Below are 19,162 nucleotides of genomic sequence, written 5' to 3'. Positions count from 1 at the left end.
TCACTTCAATCTAAGCTATATTTAGGCATAGTAGTAGCGATGGTAAACCAAGCACGGAGATAAGAGAGGACACTTCTCTCTATTAGCTAGCTAACAACCTGAATTAACCCCCAAAGCCCCTAAACCACCCTCTTTCAAAAAAACAAAAACCACAGCTCCTGCTAGCTGCTCACGCGTGGATGTCTTTTGGTCCCGGTTGATGCCACCAACCGGAACCAAAGGCCCTCTTGCCTGGGCTTGCCGCAGCGGCCACGTGGAGACCCATCTGTCCCGGTTCGTGTAAGAACCGGGACTGAAGGCCTAAGACGTTAGTAACGACCCTCTAGTCCCGGTTCGCCAACCGGGACAGATGAGCCTTACCAATCGGAATAAATGACCCTTTTTCTACTAGTGGTGTAATCTCGGTTGCAACTAGGCCAAGCCGGCGTGCCTTCATGGAGAGGGATCAGCCATGTTTAGACATCAAGGACGATGGCCGTACACGAGTGATGAATTGCGGTGACGCCGACGGCGGCGGCGACAGGATCAGCTCTCTACCCGACGACGTCCTCCTCGACATACTCCAATGCCTCGACCTACGCACGGCGGTCAGGGCGAGCGCCGTGGCGAGGCGATGGAGGCGCCTCCCGTGCATGCTCCCCGATCTCGACATGGACATCGCCACCCTTGTACCGCACCGTCGCTCGTGGTTCTCGGTGGATTGTGTCATGGCCACGTACACCAAATCCATAATGTGGTTTCTGCTGCCCACCCGTCACCGGACGAGCTTGCGCCTCGCCTTCTACCTTGTGGAAGTAGACCCGTGCCTGCTCTCCATCGGCGACGCCATCACCGCCACCACTACCGACCGCCTTGAGCTCACCTTGAGGACTGCATACGATGTTGAGTTCGGCGAGTACGATCGACACCTTGCATCGTTCTTGGCGGCCTTCCCCACCGCCTTCGCCCGGCTCACCAACATCACCCTGCACGAGTTCGTCTTCGCCACCAGCTCGGAGATCACCGGTCTCCTTGACGCTTGCCACGGCCTAGAGCTCCTCTCCTTGACCAGCTGCAGATGTTTGGACTCCTTTGTGGAGAAATTGGAAATCGACGCTCCCAACTCGTCGCTCTTGGCCTTGGAACTCCATGACTGCTTCTTCCACGGTGTCGAGCTGACCAGACTCCCGAAACTTGACCGCCTTCTGTGCGATGACTTGACGTTGGTCCAGAGCATGCGGTTCAGCTCTGTTCCTCTCCTTCGTGCCATAAGCCTCTCGGCACAGCATCTGCAATGCTACATTCATAATCCAGCATTGCTCTCTCCGGCCTTCAATAACCTCACAGATGTTTCTCTTTGCTACATAGATATCCTCAACATGGCCTGGATTATTTCTGTTCTAGACGCTGCGCCTTTCCTGAGCAACCTTTCAAGTAAGGTACCCATATTGATTTTCCTTTCTACTATAAATTTATTTCTGACAAGTCAAACCATCATGCTGTTGGCGCCGCCTCCCGCAGCGCCGCCTCTTCTTCTTCTACCTCGGTGGCTGGCTCTCACAGCTCACATATACAACAATGGAGGCGCAAGAAATTTGGTGGCCGGACCCTCACACTACCAGCCTTTTCTTCTCTTTCTATTCTCTTGGCTCAAAGAAACAACACGGTTTACATCTCTTATATAGGGTCAGAGACGCACGCATCCAGCGGCCACACTTCTCCACTAACAGCCATGCATGCATGCACTCACGCCACACCGGCCACTAGCTCAGACGACCTGGCTGCTAACTGATTCCTATCTACATGCACCAGTCTCGCACTTGCGCTGCACCCCATAACGGCCACACATGACCTTGCCAGGGGCTTGCACGCCCACACAACTAACTAGTTTCATGCAGCTAACAAACTAAGCAAATCACATGGCTCCAACTAAGTGCTTAGCCGGTCCGGCTCCAACCTCTCACGCGCTTGCCGTATCACACGTATGTGCCGCCTCATGCAGCACCGCAGCCTCGCGCCGCGTCGGCATCTCGCTGTGCTCGCTGTATCGCACGACGGCTTGGCATCTCGCCTTCTCCACACGTCTCCATTGAAGCTTTGCCGACCAATAACTCTGTAACCTATGCTACATGCCTAACAGAAACAAACATGCTGATACAAATATCAAGATTGATTCTAACACATGTCGTCTGCATCTTCTAATGCCTGCATCCATAAATCTTATCTTCATACAATAAATACTTATGAGGTTTATTTGCTTGACTTATATATATGTAGAATACTGTTTTCTTTAATGGAAATAAGAGGGCTTTGACGGCTCTTTTATTAAAAAAACTAAATAATATTACTTTTTTTCCTCTGGTGTAGCTAACTCATCGCTGCTTTACACATGACGCTCCAGACAAGTTCATCTTGGCAGGGGAAAGACCTAAATTTGAGCACCACAACTTGATTTCTCTGGAGATAAAATCATATGGAATTAGTAAGGATTTGGACGTAATGCATTACATCAGGCTCATCAGGACGCATGCCGTGTGTTTGAAGAGGATACACTTGCTTGAGCAATGCGAGTATTCAGGGTGCGGTGGTGTCACGTGCTTGTGTCAAGTGGAAGACGAACGAAGGAAAATCGTATCTGACATACTAAATCTTGGATTCTCCAGATCCGTAGAGATAACCATAGAACCAGTGCTTTCAAAACGAAAAATCATGGAGCAAGTGACACCTGTTTGCTAGCCTCGCAAGTGCAATGATATCAGCCTTTGTTCTCAGTGTAGTTCATCTTTCGGCAAGCAAAACAACATGGATTTTGGAGTCAAGTTCAAGGGCGGAACGTGTCTATCAATCTATATCTTCAACTATGTAAGTAAGTGTTTTGATCTGTGGAACGTGTTAGGATTAATTAATTGGTTTAATTAATGGAAATCTCTATTAGCAAACCGACATGCGGTTTTCTCTCCCGATGGGTCACGTCCTATTGTAACAGACATGCACGTCGATTCCATCTCTTGTAAAACGTTGTGCCTGTGCAACGTGTCTCTTCCAGATATATAAATATGTACATCATCGACATCAATCAACAGCGATCATTACTGTTCATCACACTGTTTCAACCGCTTTTATTAAGCACTAAAGCGGTGCCGGGCCTGTTGGGCTGAAAGGCTTGATGGGCCGCGACCTAAGCCTCGTTCTGTAGCAGTTGGCTGTGCTACTGGTTTGGGTCTTCCTGTTTGCGACCCAGGACTACTTTTTTCATTTTTCTTTTTCTGTTTTTTAACTATATTGTATTGTTCAGTAATTAGTGTGTATTACTGTATTGTACAAGCACAATGTATGTCAATGTATATGTTCCGGCAATTTGGCAATTGCTATATGTTGATCTATATACATGCATTGTTTTATTTACAACACAATTAATTTGCTATGAGAGTAAATTAATAAGCATGATGATTGCATGCAAGATATGGCTGACATATCTAAAAAAGAATTTGCTGAACTTGCCGTCGATGGTTCCAACTATTTGACATGGGCAATGGATGTCAAAATCAATTTGACGGCCAAGGGACTCAATTCCGCTATAACCACACCTGCCCAAGGGATTGCATCCATAACAGACATAATAAGGTATTCAGCGTTGCACTTCATTCGACATCATCTTCACCCTGACCTAAAGAAAGAGTATCTGATGGAGGAGAGCCCTTTGACACTCTGGAACTCCTTAAAGGAGAGGTATGATCAACAAAGGGCGGTGATGTTGCCTGAAGCACAACGGGAATGGGCGCTAGTCTGATTCCAAGACTCTAAGTCTGTAGCTGCATATACAATTTTGTTGTTCATAAGATCAACTCCAAGTTGAGATTCTGCAATAGTGCAGTTTCTGGTGCTGATCTTATTGAAAAGACGCTTTCTACTTTCCATCCTTCTATGAGGATACTTGCTGAACAGTATCGTCAGCAAAAGTATAAGAAGTATTCTGAGTTGATTTACTCGCTGCTTCAGGCAGAGAAGCACAATGAGCTTCTTGAGAAGAACAATTTGGCTCGTCCAACAGGAACGATGCCTCTGCCAGAATCACACTTCAACTCTAAGAATACTCAAAAGTTCAATGGTTCCAAAAACAACCGTAGGACATTCAATGGAAAGTGGAAGCGTAATGAGAAGCAGAATAAGTATGGAGTCCAAAAGGGCAAAGGTTCTTTTAAGAAGAATGAAAGGGCTACCAACACTGGTTGCTTCAGATGTGGTTGCAAGGAGCACATTGCAAAGAAGTGTGACACTTCGAAGCATTTGGTGGAATTGTACCAACAGTCACTTGGAAAGGGCAAGAAGGCTCAGGGGAACCAGTATGAAGCACACTTCACTGGAAATGAAGATGGTACCCCTACGGTTGATGGTTCTCGAGATGATTCTCTGAACATGGACAACCAGGAGCAGAATTAGCAAGTGGAAGATCCAATACTAGATGTCGATTACATGCTAGCAGAATTTGGTTCTACTGACATATATGGAGACCAGATTTAGTCTCATTTGTCTAAGTATTGTAATGATGTTATTAGACATATTACATGTGTTGTAAAATAAGTTATGTCCTTAGACATAATGTGTTAGCTATGTCGTGTGACATAGGGCTTGTAATAAGTACAAGACATATATAGTTTGTAATGTATGTATTGATTCTATAAGAGTTTGATTATATACTGAACTTTGTTCTTTTACTCTATAGAACTTCAATGAATAATACAATGGAGAAGGAAATGTGTTTAGTGGATAGTGCATATCTACTAACACGATACTTAGGGAGATCAAGTATTTCCAAACACTCATGAAGAGTAATGGAAGTGTCATGACAATTACTGGTCGAGACATGGTAATTGTTGGTTCTAGTCAAGCTACAGTTACACTCCCTATGGGCACTAAATATTTAATCCAGGATGCTCGACTGTATCTAGATTCTACTAGTACCTTGCTGAGTTTTAAGGATATCCGCAAAAATGGTTTCCATGTGGAAACTAATGAAGAGAGTGGGGATGAATGCCTACTCATAACTCAGCAAAAGGGATTTCAAAAGGAAGTCCTTGAGAATTTGCCTTCTCTATCTTCTGGGTTGTATTATACATACATTAAACCAGAGACGCATATGGCGTACAAGATAGTTTTTCAGAATCTTGATAAGTTCAAGATTTGGCATGGTCGCCTGGGTCATCCTGGTATTGGGATGATGAGAAAAATTATTGATGGTTCTGTTGGACACAACATAACGGATAGAAAGTTCCCAAAATCATCGGATTTTGTATGCACATCATGTGCAACTGGGAAATTGATCACAAGGCCATCTTATGTGAAATTAAAGGATGAGCCACTTGATTTCCTTGAACGCATTCAAGGAGATATTTGTGGTCCAATACAACCGTTATCTAGACCATTCAGATATTTCATGGTCCTTATTGATGCATCAATAAGATGGTCAAATGTGTGTCTACTGTCAACAAGGAACCATTCTTTTGCAAAACTAATTGCTCAGATCATTAAATTGAGAGCAAATCATCCTGAGCATAGGATAAAAACCATCAGAATGGACAATGCTACACAATTTAGTTCACAAGCATTTAACGATTGCTGCCTAGCTTTGGGCATTTCTGTGGAGCACTTAGTACCTTATGTACATACCCAGAGTGGTCTTGCGGAATCACTTATCAAGAGGATCAAGTTAATAGCAAGACCGCTCCTGCAGAAAAGTAATCTTCCAGCTTCATGTTGGGGTCATGCAGTTTTACATGCTGCAGAATTGATACAAATTCGAACAACTGCATATCATACAGTCTCCCTGTTGCAGTTAGTACGTGGAAACCAGCCAAGTATTTCCAGATGCGGCAATTTGGTTGCGCGCTATATGTACCGATCTCACCACCGCAGCGTACATCGATGGGCCCTCATAGACGAATGGGGATCTGTGTGGGGTACAATTCTCCGACAATCATTAAGTACCTGGAACCCCTGACAGGGGATTTATTTACAGCCCGGTACGCTGATTGCATTTTTGATGAGGACAATTTTCCGGCATTAGGGGGAGAGAATAACCACAAAGAATGCCGAGAAATAGATTGGGATGTGAAAGGCATCCAGTCATTAGATCCACGTACGAATGGGTCTGAACTGGAGGTTCAGAAGATTATAAATTTGCAAAATATTGCAAATAATCAGCCAGATGCATTTACCGATTATAAAGGTGACGCAAAATCAAATGTTCCATCTATGAATGTGCAAGAGAGAGTAGATTTGACCCATAGATCTACTCGGCCACCCAAGAGGGGGAGGAATCTGGACACAAAGGACAAAGCTTTGCAGAAGCGTCAAAGGGGAATGAGGAATCCTGAAGTAAATGGAAGTCAACAAAATGTTGATATTCAACCTAGGGTTGAAGGACACCTGAAGGATGTTGGACATCTAGAACCCAGCACGAGTGTGCACACAAATTTTGGTGTTGGGACATCGGAAGACCTTGATCCAATTGTTGAGGGAAATCACGAAGGATCAAAAGGTATTGATGAGATATCCATTAATTATGTTGATTTAGGAGAATTATACAATAGAAAGACTATAGTTATCGACATTTATTTTGCCTCTAGAATTGCAGAAGGCCGTGATTTGGATCGAGAACCTAAGGCCATGGCAGAGTGCATGAAGCACTCAGACTGGTCCAAATGGAACGCAACAATTGAGAATGAATTGCGCTCGCTCATAAAAAGAGGGGTATTTACTGCAGTAATACCCACTCCTCAGCATGTGTTCCCTGTGAGAGCAAATTGGGTTTTCATTCGTAAGAGGAATGAGAACAATGAGGTGGTGAGATATAAGGTGAGGCTTGTAGCATAGGGGTTCACGTAGAGACCCGGCATCGATTATGATAAAACATATTCTCCTATTATGAGTGGAACAATGTTCCGATATTTAATATCACTGGTAGTGAAAATGAATTTGTCTATCCAACTGATGGATGTTGTGACTGCATATTTATATGGGTCACTGGATTCGGATATTTATATGAAAGTTCCCGATGGAATAGAGCTTCCGAATCCAAAGGCTAATCGCAACATGTATTGTGTAAAGCTTCAGAAGTCATTGTATGGCTTGAAGCAGTCGGAAAGAATGTGGCATAACCGACTGAGTATATTCCTTCTTCAGAAGGGTTACTCAAACAACAGTGATTGCCCATGTGTGTTTATTAAGAAATCTAAGAATGGATTTTGCATTATTTCTGTGTGTGTGGGTGATCTGAATATCATTGGGACTACACAAGAAATACATGAGGCAAGTAATCATCTTAAGACGGAGTTTGAGATGAAAGATCTGGATAAGACTAAATTTTGTTTGGGCTTACAACTTAACATCTTCCTTCAGGAATACTTGTTCATCAGTCTGCTTATATCCAAAAGATTCTTGAGAAATTTAATATGGATAAAGCATATCCATCGAAAACACCAATGGTTGTTAGATCTCTTGATAGAGATAAAGACCCATTTAGACCTAAGGGTGATGATGAAGAGGTATTAGGACCTGCGTTTCCTTACCTCAGTGCTATTGGAGCACTAATGTATCTAGGAAACTGCACCAGGCCTGATATATCATTTGCAGTAAATTTATTGGCTAGATTCAGTGCATCACCAACAAAGAGGCATTGGGTTGGTGTGAAGAACATTTTCAGATATCTTCAAGGCACCAAAGATCTTGGTTTATTCTATTGGAAAAATCAAGATAAGACCATTGTGGGATATTGTGATGCTGGATACCTATCTGATCCCATAATGCCAGATCACAGACTGGTTTTGTCTTCTTGAGTGGAGGTATGGCCTTTTTTTGGAAGTCAACAAAACAAACTCTGGTGGCTACATCCACGAATCATTCTAATATTATTGCTTTGTTTGAAGCATCATATGAATGTGCATGGCTTCACAAAATGATTAACTTTATTGAAAGTTCAAGTGGGATTGGATCATTGGAATCACCCACTATTATCTATGAAGATAATGCTGCATGTATTACACAGATGCAGACAGGTTATATAAAGAGTAATATTACAATGCATATTTCTCCTAAATTATTTTATCCCCATGAGTTACAGGAAACTGGGGAAATAAATATTTTTCAAACGTTTGTTTACAAAGTCATTACCAAGTTCTTTATTTGAGAAGTACATCATCAGAATTGGTATAAATCGACTTCGGGACTTGCAAATTTCAGGGGGAGTGTCTCTCTGAATGATAATTTGTTTGTGATCCTCGGATCTTTGATATTGCACTCTTTTTCTTTATAAGTTTTTCCTAAATGGTTTCTTATGGAAGGTTTTTAATGAGGCAATAATAATGCAGGCATTGTGATATATCAGTTTCTCCTTATTTTTCCACTAGGTTTCTGATAAGAGTTTTTGATGGCATATTGTATATACCTCCTCATATTTTTCCTACAGGGTTTTTGGAGGAGACTGATCATGATGATGATGACCAAGATGTTGATGATAATGTTTACAAGAATAATTGGAGCAGAGATTAGGGGGAGTGTTAGGATTAATTAATTGGTTTAATTAATGGAAATCTCTGTTAGCAAACCGACATGTGGTTTTCTCTCCCGATGGGTCACGTCCTGTTGTAACGGACACGCCCGTCGATCCCATCTCTTGTAAAACGTCGCGCTTGTGCGACGTGTCTCTTCCAGAGATATAAATATGTACATCATCGACATCAATCAACAGCGATCATTACTGTTCATCGCACGTTTCTTTAGAGAATGAACCATGATCTGTCTCTGGTCCAAGTAGCAATAAAAAAATTTAAATGATTATATATATACATTATTAAGTTGGCATATCTGAGACTTTCATTCAGCAACAAGAGAGATTTTTGTAGAGGTTTTATTGAGAGAAGAATTTGTAAAGTTAGCTTAGAGGCATACGGTACAGAACGTATTTCATACGGTATGGAAGCTGAAACTAATAGACACGGGACACAAAAACCTGGTTTCATGGCTACTATCCGGTAAGCCCAAACCCAAAAGAGGAAAGTGAATGCGTGCTCTTTGCTATCTAAGAGCATCTTTAGCACATCCCTTAAAGCCGCGACCTTTATACCACGGATAAAGTGCAAGATTTCCGTTGTTTGAGTGGCGAAATCGACTGCGGACGAACAGAGTCCTCAATTGAAACGGTAAAATTTGAAGAAAAAGAATGTTTTGAGGACGAAATGAAGAACACAATGCTAAATAGATAGATTCTTCATCGATACATTGCAAACGTATTGTACATCGCAATGCCGCCCTACCCCAGAAGAAGCCAAAAACGGAGCTCAATGGAGCTCTCCAGGTACAGCCGGGACCTCGAGCATGCGGTTGGTGTACCATCGGGCCGAGCGCTTTCGCACCGCATCAGCGGCAACGCAACGCTTGCGCTCCGGGTCTTCATTGTCGTCGTCGCCGCTGTCGGGAGAAGCACCTCCGCTGCCGCTGGACCACATCCCGCGCCACATCTGGGCACGGCGGTGGCAGATATGGCGGCGGCGTGGCGAAATCGGCGCGGATTCATTGCCGGCGGCGATTAATAGTGGTGGAATTTCATGAGTCGCGGCGGCGGCGGCGGATCTGGCGGCGGCGCGGCAAAATTAGCGCGGATTCATTGCTAGCGGCGATTAATAGTGGTAGAATTTCGCGAGTCGCGGCGGTCGTGGTAAAATGGTTGCGACCCCTATCACGCCCGCGGAGCGGTAAAAATAGCGGTCCAGCGGTTGAATTTTAGGGGCATTGTAAAAAACAGTACGCGCTTGGGTCCGATAAGGAGTCTAGTCGGGTCGTTTTTTGCTCAAGGAACTGTAGAACCGCGAAAATTTTAAGGATCGGCGTGTTATAGGGGGTCTATTAGGTTTCCGTCTATTGTTGGGGCATGTCAGTCGAGCTTGGCCTAGACCCATGGTTGGCCACTTGGTGATCTGGACTCTAGGCCGCGGCCCTGGTGGTGGGAGCCGTGGTGCTGATGGGCTGAGCTCGCGGCTCAGGTGTGGGCTAGTCTCCATGGCCACGTGGATGGCATGATGGTTGGTGCTTGTCGATCGATGACTGTGACGCAAGCTAATTAGAGGAAGAGTGTCCTTACCAAGGTGGCGCCCATGGATGTCGCCTTCTTCTTTAAGGCTCCGTTGTGGTTGCTCCTAGTCCTCCAAGGTGCACTGGATGAAAATCTTGGTCCTTTGGATCCGAATTTGGTGGCACTCCAGTGGCGTATCCTTCTTGAAGGCACCGCCTTGTGGCTGATAGATCGACGGCTTGCAGCTTAGTCTCTTCTCAGTGGATTGTTTCCTGGTTGAGTTCTTCATCGACTTTCTAGTGACGCATAGTGTATATCTATTGTTTACTTGGAGTTGTTTTCGGTGTGTTGAATACTTCTTAGCACCATTATATCTTGTCTTTGGTGCGTAGGGTATGTTCTATGACTGGTTGTAATTTGGTTGGTGCTTTAAATACAAAGCGGGATGACAGCCTTTTTCGGTAAATAAAATTTAAGCAAAGGTAAGTCTGAGAGTGCTGCTGTCAATGATAACCTTGGTTTTGAGCAATGATGGAATAGCATATCACAGTCTTCCATTTATCAATTTTTTTATTAAATCACACTAATAAAAGTGCAAGTACTTTTTAAACAACATAGAAATGTCTTAAAACATGAACACTTTTATATTCTACATAAGTTTTTTTTAAAATGTGAACATTTTTAAAATTATATGAACTTTTATTTTGAATTTTTAAATTATGTTAATATTTTTATTAATACTTAAAACTTTCTAAAACTACATAAATAATTTTATATATCATTTATATTTTTTTATTAATACGATTTTCTTTAAATAATACATAAATAGTTTTTAAAACTACACGTGTCTGAAATTATTCATGAATAGTTCTTGAGTCAAGTGAATTTCTTAAATTACATAGTAATTTTGTAAATATTATTTAAATGTTCATAATTATTAAATGTTTTTAATTAGGTAATTTTGAAAATTTACACATTTTTAATTCAATATATTTCATAAATGTACACCAAGTATCGTCAGGAAGGGTGTTTAGGGCGCCCGCAGCCCTTGCACTATGTCTTTAGTTCGAGCTCCCACGCGTGCCGTTTTTCTAGGCTAATTTATTTACACTAGCAAAAGAGCCCGTGCGTTGCAATGGGTTTGAGAAAACGCCAAAATTGAGTGGGTTAAAGAAATGCATTAGCAATTTTTAAATGACCAAAAGCCCAAAGAATAAACTTGCTTAGTAAGTATAAATTCGCTACCGTAGCCCTTCTGATTTAGGCAACTAACACTAACTAATTAGACTGAGGAAAGAATATAATAATTAGTAATAGTAACTATTTAGACCGAGGGAAGAACATAATGCTGAGAATTACAACATATCTACTGTAATGCTGCCTATTAAGTGAGTGAAACAAAGTTAGTCCATTACTCCACCTCTTTAGTACAAACGAAAGGTGAAATATAACAGTATAAAACTTCAAAATGAGTAATGGGATACTGAACGAAATATTTAGATTAACCTGCATATGAATGAACATATTCCATAGAAATGCAAGAATTAGTTCCTTGTCGCCATGAAAACTAATTCTGCTGAAACTGTGACTGCATCTGCATCAGATATCAGAACCAGAGCATCCTTCATATACTGGACAGCCATGGTGCAGTTCAAGATGGCAATGGGCCCCCGAAACCCGCGTCCCCGCGGGTTTCTACCCTATTAGGGGACGGGGATGGGAGAGTTTCTATCCCCGTGGGGCTACTCGTGGGTACGTTATAAAACCCGGCATGTTTCGTGGGTTTAAACCCGTTTAAGTACTACCGAACCCGAAACCCGACAAAACCCGTCAAAATACGTTTTTTAGCATGCACCGATCCATCTTGACAGCGTCGAGTCCCTGGAGTACAAACCAACCCCTCGCTCGGTTGCTGCACTGTCGCTCGCTCTTCAAGCCTCTCTCTCCCGCACAACACAACACCTAAACCTATACATAAGTCCCTAGTCGTCGTCTGTTGCTGTAATATGCTCATGTTTTTCTTTCAAATGTTATTGTTTTCATTGACTGCTCGTGGGGGCGGGTTCCCCGTGGGTTTAGAAAACCCGACGGGTTTAGGGGACACGCAAAAATTTAACCCCGCGCACGTTGATGGGGACGGGGACGGGTTTGCGATTTTCTCGTGGGATGGGTTTGGGCAAGCAAAACCCGGTGGGTTTCATCCCCATTGCCATCTTGAGGTGTAGTTGTGCAATTTCTTTTTATGTGAATCTGATGAAGCAATCACTTTTGTGAAATAAAGAACGATGTCAACGTAAATCCAATGGCAGCAAGCATCTGTCTAATGAGGGGAAAATAAATGCATACCAAAATATTTGATGGGTCAGAAAGCAGGAGCTGAACAATTGTACCTAGAATTGGCATCAATTATATCTTCAATCAAATTTCCTATATAGTTATCAGAAAGCAGGAGCTGAACGACTATTATGTAAATAATTGCCACCATTGAGATCTTCAATCAAATATTCTATAGTGAATCGTAATCTGATAGTGCTGGTAAGGAATGATTGATAATTAGAAAATTAACAAATTATTCAAAGGAAAGTCATAACAAAAACACAAAATGCGAAAGTCCACCACTATGTTGGATATTTATGGTTCTTTGAGATCACTATTGCATAGTTTTAGAGCACGGTAACAATGGCTAACACCATACTTGTTGATAATTCAGTTTATAACCCATGTTGATAGATGCATCAGGACAGCACCGGAACAGAAGTAAAAGAAGACCCGATCAGCTGAACAAAGTACTTGCATGTTAACAAATAAAATTAACCAGAGGTAGATGTATTCAGCTATCTTACCCTGAATAATTTGATAGATTTTATGTAGGCTTGGTGAAAAAACAACGGAGGGGACATATGCAAGCGCTGTAGCTGCTCTCGACCCCGTCCTCTTCACCTCACCACCCTATCCCAGTGCCTCCATTTGTGGCACCCGACCGCCTTCGCTCTCGGCCTGCTTATCTGCGCAGCCTGGCTTCGCTTCGCACAACTTCGCACTGACCAACTCTGCCTCCATGTCACCCCACTTCCACGGTACCACGGCTGTCGCTCCAGCTTCTGCCTCCTGCCTAATGAAGCAACCAACCATCCCAAGGCACTTCAGAAATAGATATAGAATTCTAAATCTCCCTTGTTCCTTGCAGACAAGGGGCCATGAAAGTAACAGTGACAGATTGCATTGACTGAATAATAAACTAATAGACTGAAACATGGCGTAATTAGATTCTTGTATGCTTTTCAAATTGGAACAGTGGCAATTTGGTAGTAGTCTCCATCAATTTTATGCCCTAGAAACTAAGACTGCCTTTTCTTCAAGATGTAATCTAAGAGCTTGTAAACATGGTCAAATTCATCCCTGCTGACTTCTGCTCCCTCCCTGTAGTGTTTATACCGCTTAGAAGAGAATGAGAAGACCACGATCTTTCCAGGCTCTGTATCTAATATGAAGATCAAGCTTGTTGAACCCTATCTTTAAATTCTGCATCATCATCATCATATTGTTGTTTGGATGCTTCATACTTCATAAAAAACCAGCAGGAATAACAAAATTGAAAATGATCATTTGTTTGTTGAATCAGAAACTTTCATACATGCAAAATAAGCACTTCCTTCGACGGTCGGGTGCATATATGATATATATGAGGCTGATTGTACGGCATACCTCAGGTGGAGCGTCGTTCGACGAAGTTGGTACAACAGCAAGATTGGGTGATCGGTTTTCCGACGAAGTTCGTAGAACGGCAATATTGTACGATGGCTAGATTAGATGCTTCCGCAGAGGTGCGAGGCCTCTTTATGCAGCAAAGCAGGGCGGTTCATATAGAGTTCATGTCCAGCACCCCTTGATAGCGTGCTCCATCAGGACACGACAGAGACTTTCTGACCCGACTTGACTTGGGCTCCATTTTCGCAGCGCCGCCGAACATCGGGGCAGGAGGGGTGCCGGTCCAATCCGGGTCGGGCACTACATGCTTTTGCGTTGGAGAAGAACAGAGACTCGAACTCGACTACATTGGAAATTGATTTATGTTGAAGAAGGACACGGTCTCCAATTCCATCCAAATCACGACACGGAACTGAAGATTGAGAGAACTGAAGCTGGCCTCGCTGTTGTGTTCGGGCGTCCATTCAAATCACGTCACTGAACTGAAAATTCAGACGTACTGAAGCTCGTTGTTTAGCTGCCGCGGCTGCTTTGCTGTTACCGCTGTGACCTGTCCACGCCTCTCGCTCGCCAGTCAGCGCCGCCGCTCGCTCCCGCTCGTTGCCTCGCTACCGTCTGTCGCGGCTTCACTCGCACCTAGCCGCATGCGCTCGCCCTGGCCCGCCAGCCTGCAACGCCGCCGCTGCCGCGCCCCGCCTCTGCCGTTTCCCCCTTGTAGCCCCGCGCGCGTTCCGCCACTGCTGGCCGCGCTCGCCACAACCCGCCGCGACGCCTCGCCCCAAGAGAGCACGCCGGCCGCCTCATCATCCTCCACCGCGACGCCTCGGTCCACCGCGCTCTTCAACGCCCGCCGCGACGCCTCGGTACGCCGCACTCTACAACGCCAGCCAAGACACCTCGCCCCATTCCTGGGCTCAGGTGGCGCCGACGTCCGCCACGACGCATCCCCTGCCTTGGCTTCTGTGGCGTCGATGCCGGCGACAAGCAGCCGGGCGTGCACGGCGGTTCAGTGAAGGCAGGGTGTTTTTTGCAAAACAAACGAAACGTTATCTACACTTTAAGTAGCACTGCGGGTTAATTTCTCAGAAACAGGGGGATGTTTTTGCAAAACGGACAGCGACGTACGCTCCAAAACAATTACCAGCAGCGAACGGAACAGTTTTAGTACCACCTCGCGTATATGTTTTAATTTCAAAGTGAAAGCGTAAACCTACAAGAAAAAGCGTATTGTGACGGTGAACTCGACAAAGTCAATCCGTGCTTTATTATTAGTGAAAGATTGCAGACTGACAGATGGGACCCACCGGGGCTACGTACAAAGTTAAATAAATCTGAGGGTGTTTCTGTAAAAAAAACATGTGTGCATTGCTCCTTAGCCGCTACCGGCCGCCGACAGTGGGCCCTAGCCAAGTTGGCTTGCCACACAAGAGCCGGATACACCCGCATATGAAAGATGTGACCGTATTTGCATGCCCGCACAGACTACAATCACGTTTTTTACAAATTTATGCTACAAACTGATCGCTGAGCGCAAGTTTTAAGACCCTGGTGTTTTTATCTATCATAAAAAATGACTATTTAACATACATCATACCGTTTAGGCAGTCTTAGCTAACCAGTAGCTATGGGATCGTCAAGTCAAGTAAACCCTTCCTCGTATGTGCCCATGAACCTGGCCTAGAACCAACTCGAATGTGAGTACCTTTGACCGTACGTACATTACACTCATTACTTGATTCCTTTTTTCAAAAGGAATCCAAGGTACGAACTTTTACCGGCCTAGAGCATTATTGAATGAATAGCATGCAGCTTCTCGGAGATCCATCGATGTGCTTTCCAAGCAATAATGTGCCGTGCTGCGTGCTACTACGCGGCGTGTACGCGGAGAGTGCACCGGACGAGTGCAGTGTGGTGCAGTCAAACGGACGAGCGCAATGTGGTGCAGTCAAAAAGTTGAGTATCTCTATCTTGGTTTATTGGTCCTCTTCGTATTTTATGTCAAAGTTTGATCATAATTTAACTATTAAAATGTTAATTCATGTCATGAAAAATTATGTCATTGAATTCATAGTTAAACATAGTTTCTGATGATATTATTTTTGCTACGTATAATTTTTATATTATTTGTTAAAATATGGTACACTTTGACGTACTCTGAAAGAAAAAACACCAGCAAAAACACATCAAGTATACACAATTAGTACTCCCTCCATTTCTAAATATAAGTTTTTTAGATATTCCAATTGGGATAACGTACAGCTGTATACAAACACATTTTATAGTGTAGATTCACTTATTTTACTCCATTTGAAATCTCTAAAAGAATTGTATTTAGGACCGGAGAGAGTACTAGTAGCTTTCATGAAAAAGGTAAACCCATGCCGAATTTGACTTGAGGGTGGAAAAAGGTTACACAAGGATATGTGAATGCACATCGACTAACACCTGTGGACGTACATCATTTACACCTTTCTTGTACGTACTTAGTACTAGTAGCTTGTGTGGAAAAGGTAAATCCACGGTGAACTTGAAGGTGGAAAAATGTTACGTCAGTGCAGTCCTAATTTGCAACTATGTGCTGCAAGTCCGCAAAGAAGAAAAATAATGAAGAAAAAAATATAAAGAACTCTATACAAGTACTACTAATCAACATAAGCTAGCCGTGCGTACATGCACCATGTCTTGCACCGACCGTCTAACACTCTGTTCTTCGATGCCCGTGCGCCACTGGAGACTCGCCGACACTCCCGCTCATCCTGGAGTTGGAGCCGGCATCATCGGAGTATGCGCCCTGCTTGGAATTGGAACTGAAATTTGGGATGGAGAGAACAAGCTCCATTACATCAGAGCCCGACGATCGAAGGTGCGCGAGGATCTTGCTAAACTTGGGCCTTCGCCGTGTGATGGCGATGGATACGTCGTTGGGGAAGAGGTCCTTGCGCACGAAGGCATGGTACATGGTGGTGGCTAGGACGCTGGTGACTGTGACAACAGCGATTCCTGACAATCCGACTGCCAGTGCCCGTGTCAGCATGTTGTCTACCTCCGATGCATACAACACTGTCGCCAAGGCCACACTCGTCATCGGGAATGTGTATGCCCACCATGACAGGGAGAACCTAAACCCCCGAAAGAGGTTGACGCGTACCACCAGCGACACATAGAGGAATAGTGAGACAAAGTAAAGGAGCTTAGCACCATTGTTGAACTCGCCAGAGATCCTTGTCCACGCCATGGATGCAACGCTAGGTGCGGCAACGAAAAGGAAGAACACTGGGTGGAGCTCCTTGGGGAGTTGCACGTTGGTCGGGAGCCGCTGATAGAGAGTGACGAAGAGCACGACATAGTGGGCCAACCCGACAGCAAAGAAGAAGATGGGCAGCTCCCGGAGTCCCATCCTGGCGCCTAGCAGCGCACCGACGAAGTTGCCGACGACGGCAAGGTGGTTGGATGGGTTAGCCACCTTAGAGAGGCGTCGCTCGCCGCTAGACATCCATTGTCCGTAGATTTTAAGGTCGAGGCACAAGATGGGAGCCATGAGCACATACCAGACGGCGTGGTGGATCTCCCACACCGGATGTGGCAAACCCTTGACGAGGAAGAGGCAGGCGATCCATGGCGCGAAGAAGAAGTTGACGCGCACCGGGTGATGGAACTCACGGCGGACGGCCTCGAAGTAGAAGACGATCTTCAAGAGGTAGGTGATTGAGACGACCCCCATGAGTGCGACGGAGACCCACCAGAGGACGTGGTTGACGACCGGGTGCACGTGAAGAAACTTGGTGGAAGGCTCCGTCTGCAGGGTCTTCCAGAGCATGGCCTGGCTGCTCACGCCAAGGCACATCCCAAAGGCGCTGATGGGGAACCGGAGCAGGAACGGCCATGTCTCGTCCTTAGGAAGCACCGCCACCTCTGTCGACTGCATGTTCATGAGGTCATTAGACACAAAGAATGTAATGGTGAAAAATTTTCTAGAGCTCCTCTGAGATCGGTGTACGTGACACGGTTACGTGGTACGTACACGAAGGGTCTCAAGCTCGGGGCCTTCGAGCGCGGCGAAGTAGCGGTCGGCAGTGGGCACTTCATCGTCCTCGTCTGTGTCCTCCTCTGAGATCTTTGACGCTGCACCTTGTTCGACGTCGATATCCTGTGGCACCCCGCGGAGGCTGGAGAGCTGGCGCTCAAGGCGGCCAGAGAACGTCTTGAAGTGGTCAAACCGCCGGTCTCGCTCCCGCGTGCTGTCGCTCCGCAGCACCGTCGGCACCTCGCCGCCGACTCTGACCACCAAGGACGGCTGCGAGTGGTGCCGGGCCTGCTTCAGCAACTGCGGCACGGCTGGGTGGTGAACCAGCTCGACCTTCGACTCGCTCGGCGGCACCCGAGTAGCGCCCACGTCGGCGCCGTTTCCGCGGACGCACGGCGGCATGCCAAGCTGCGCGAGGTGGAGACCCGACGGCGAGCCCGGCACGCTGAAGGAGACAGAGCACGGCGTGTCAGCGTGAGAAGCCACGGCCGCGCCGCCGGTGGCCCGCGAGGGGACACGAACGAGAAGCGTTTCCGGGGACGGACCACACCTCGGCTTGCCGTCCAGTACCCCCGCCATCTGGACTCTGACCTCCCTGGACGCCATGCTATCTACTCTCTCTTTCTCTCTGTGCTGTGCTGAAGACGCGTGAGCAGCCAGCAAGCTCCTCAAGACGCGTGCGAGTTGCCGGTGACTGGCGAGTGAATGTATGTGCTTTGCAGCGTGGGTGTGGCTAGCTTATATACACATGGCCCGAGTGGAGGGCGCATGCGCGGCTAGCCAACTGATGGATCGACCGACCGACCGACCGGTGCTAGTGCCGCCGGCGGGAGGGCCGCTCAGGTCAGCGGCGCCGGCACGCACGTGGACGATAGAACACGAAGGTTCCAAGCATCACCGCCAGGCCGCACCGCACCTCGAAAAGCTACAGCTACAGATATAGCGCGCGTCACCGTCAGCGTGCACTCATCGGCAGCAGCGGTCGCGCCGTAGTAGTATCTCAGAATGCGACGCCACCCCCGTCGTCGTCTTCACGTCCTCGGCCACCGATCGATCGGCGGCCGAAGGAGACGAAATTCTTTGTGTGACACAGTGACAGGCCATGGATGGACTTTGACAGACGATGTGATGGAGAGAGCTCGATCGAACGAACATGTCTTGTGTGTTGGGGTGAGCCGGCAAGTGTGGATCGGCGTGGATAGATATTTCTGAGTCTGTTTCTACTTGAATAATAGTATAGCTGTATCAATTTGACTTAAATAATAGTTATACTAGGAGTATGACTGATTAGATTGGTCCAACGAAATCGTGCATACATGGGGCCTAGGTCGTCCTCAAACGAGTAACACGTTATTTTTATAGAATTATAGGTGTATATTAGTTTT

The 19,162-nt window shown here is 45.5% G+C and overlaps 1 protein-coding gene across 1 annotated transcript; it reads right to left on the bottom strand.

Annotated features, from left to right (window-relative positions):
- Positions 1 to 16,110: 16,110 nt before the first annotated feature.
- Positions 16,111 to 18,497, bottom strand: LOC125540129 (S-type anion channel SLAH2-like). Its single transcript, XM_048703721.2, has 2 exons — positions 17,775 to 18,497; positions 16,111 to 17,672 (listed from the first exon to the last, which is right to left on the bottom strand). Exons 1-2 carry the CDS (start codon positions 18,381 to 18,383, stop codon positions 16,449 to 16,451), a joined length of 1,833 nt encoding a protein of 610 aa, XP_048559678.2. The 5' UTR covers positions 18,384 to 18,497; the 3' UTR covers positions 16,111 to 16,448.
- Between the last annotated feature and the right edge of the window lie 665 nt (positions 18,498 to 19,162).

This window comes from Triticum urartu, chromosome 1A, assembly GCF_056163025.1.
Source record: "Triticum urartu cultivar PI428250 chromosome 1A, HENAU_Tu73, whole genome shotgun sequence".
NCBI lineage: Eukaryota > Viridiplantae > Streptophyta > Magnoliopsida > Poales > Poaceae > Triticum > Triticum urartu.
This window is presented reverse-complemented; position numbering and strand designations above follow the sequence as displayed.

Excerpts from the sequence above, each read along its gene's own strand:
- LOC125540129 (XM_048703721.2), bottom strand. The coding sequence starts at position 18,383 with ATGGCGTCCAGGGAGGTCAGAGTCCAGATGGCGGGGGTACTGGACGGC. Across the intron at positions 17,673-17,774 it reads CCGAGCTTGAGACCCTTCGT|TCGACAGAGGTGGCGGTGCT; the intron begins GTACGTACCACG and ends ATGAACATGCAG.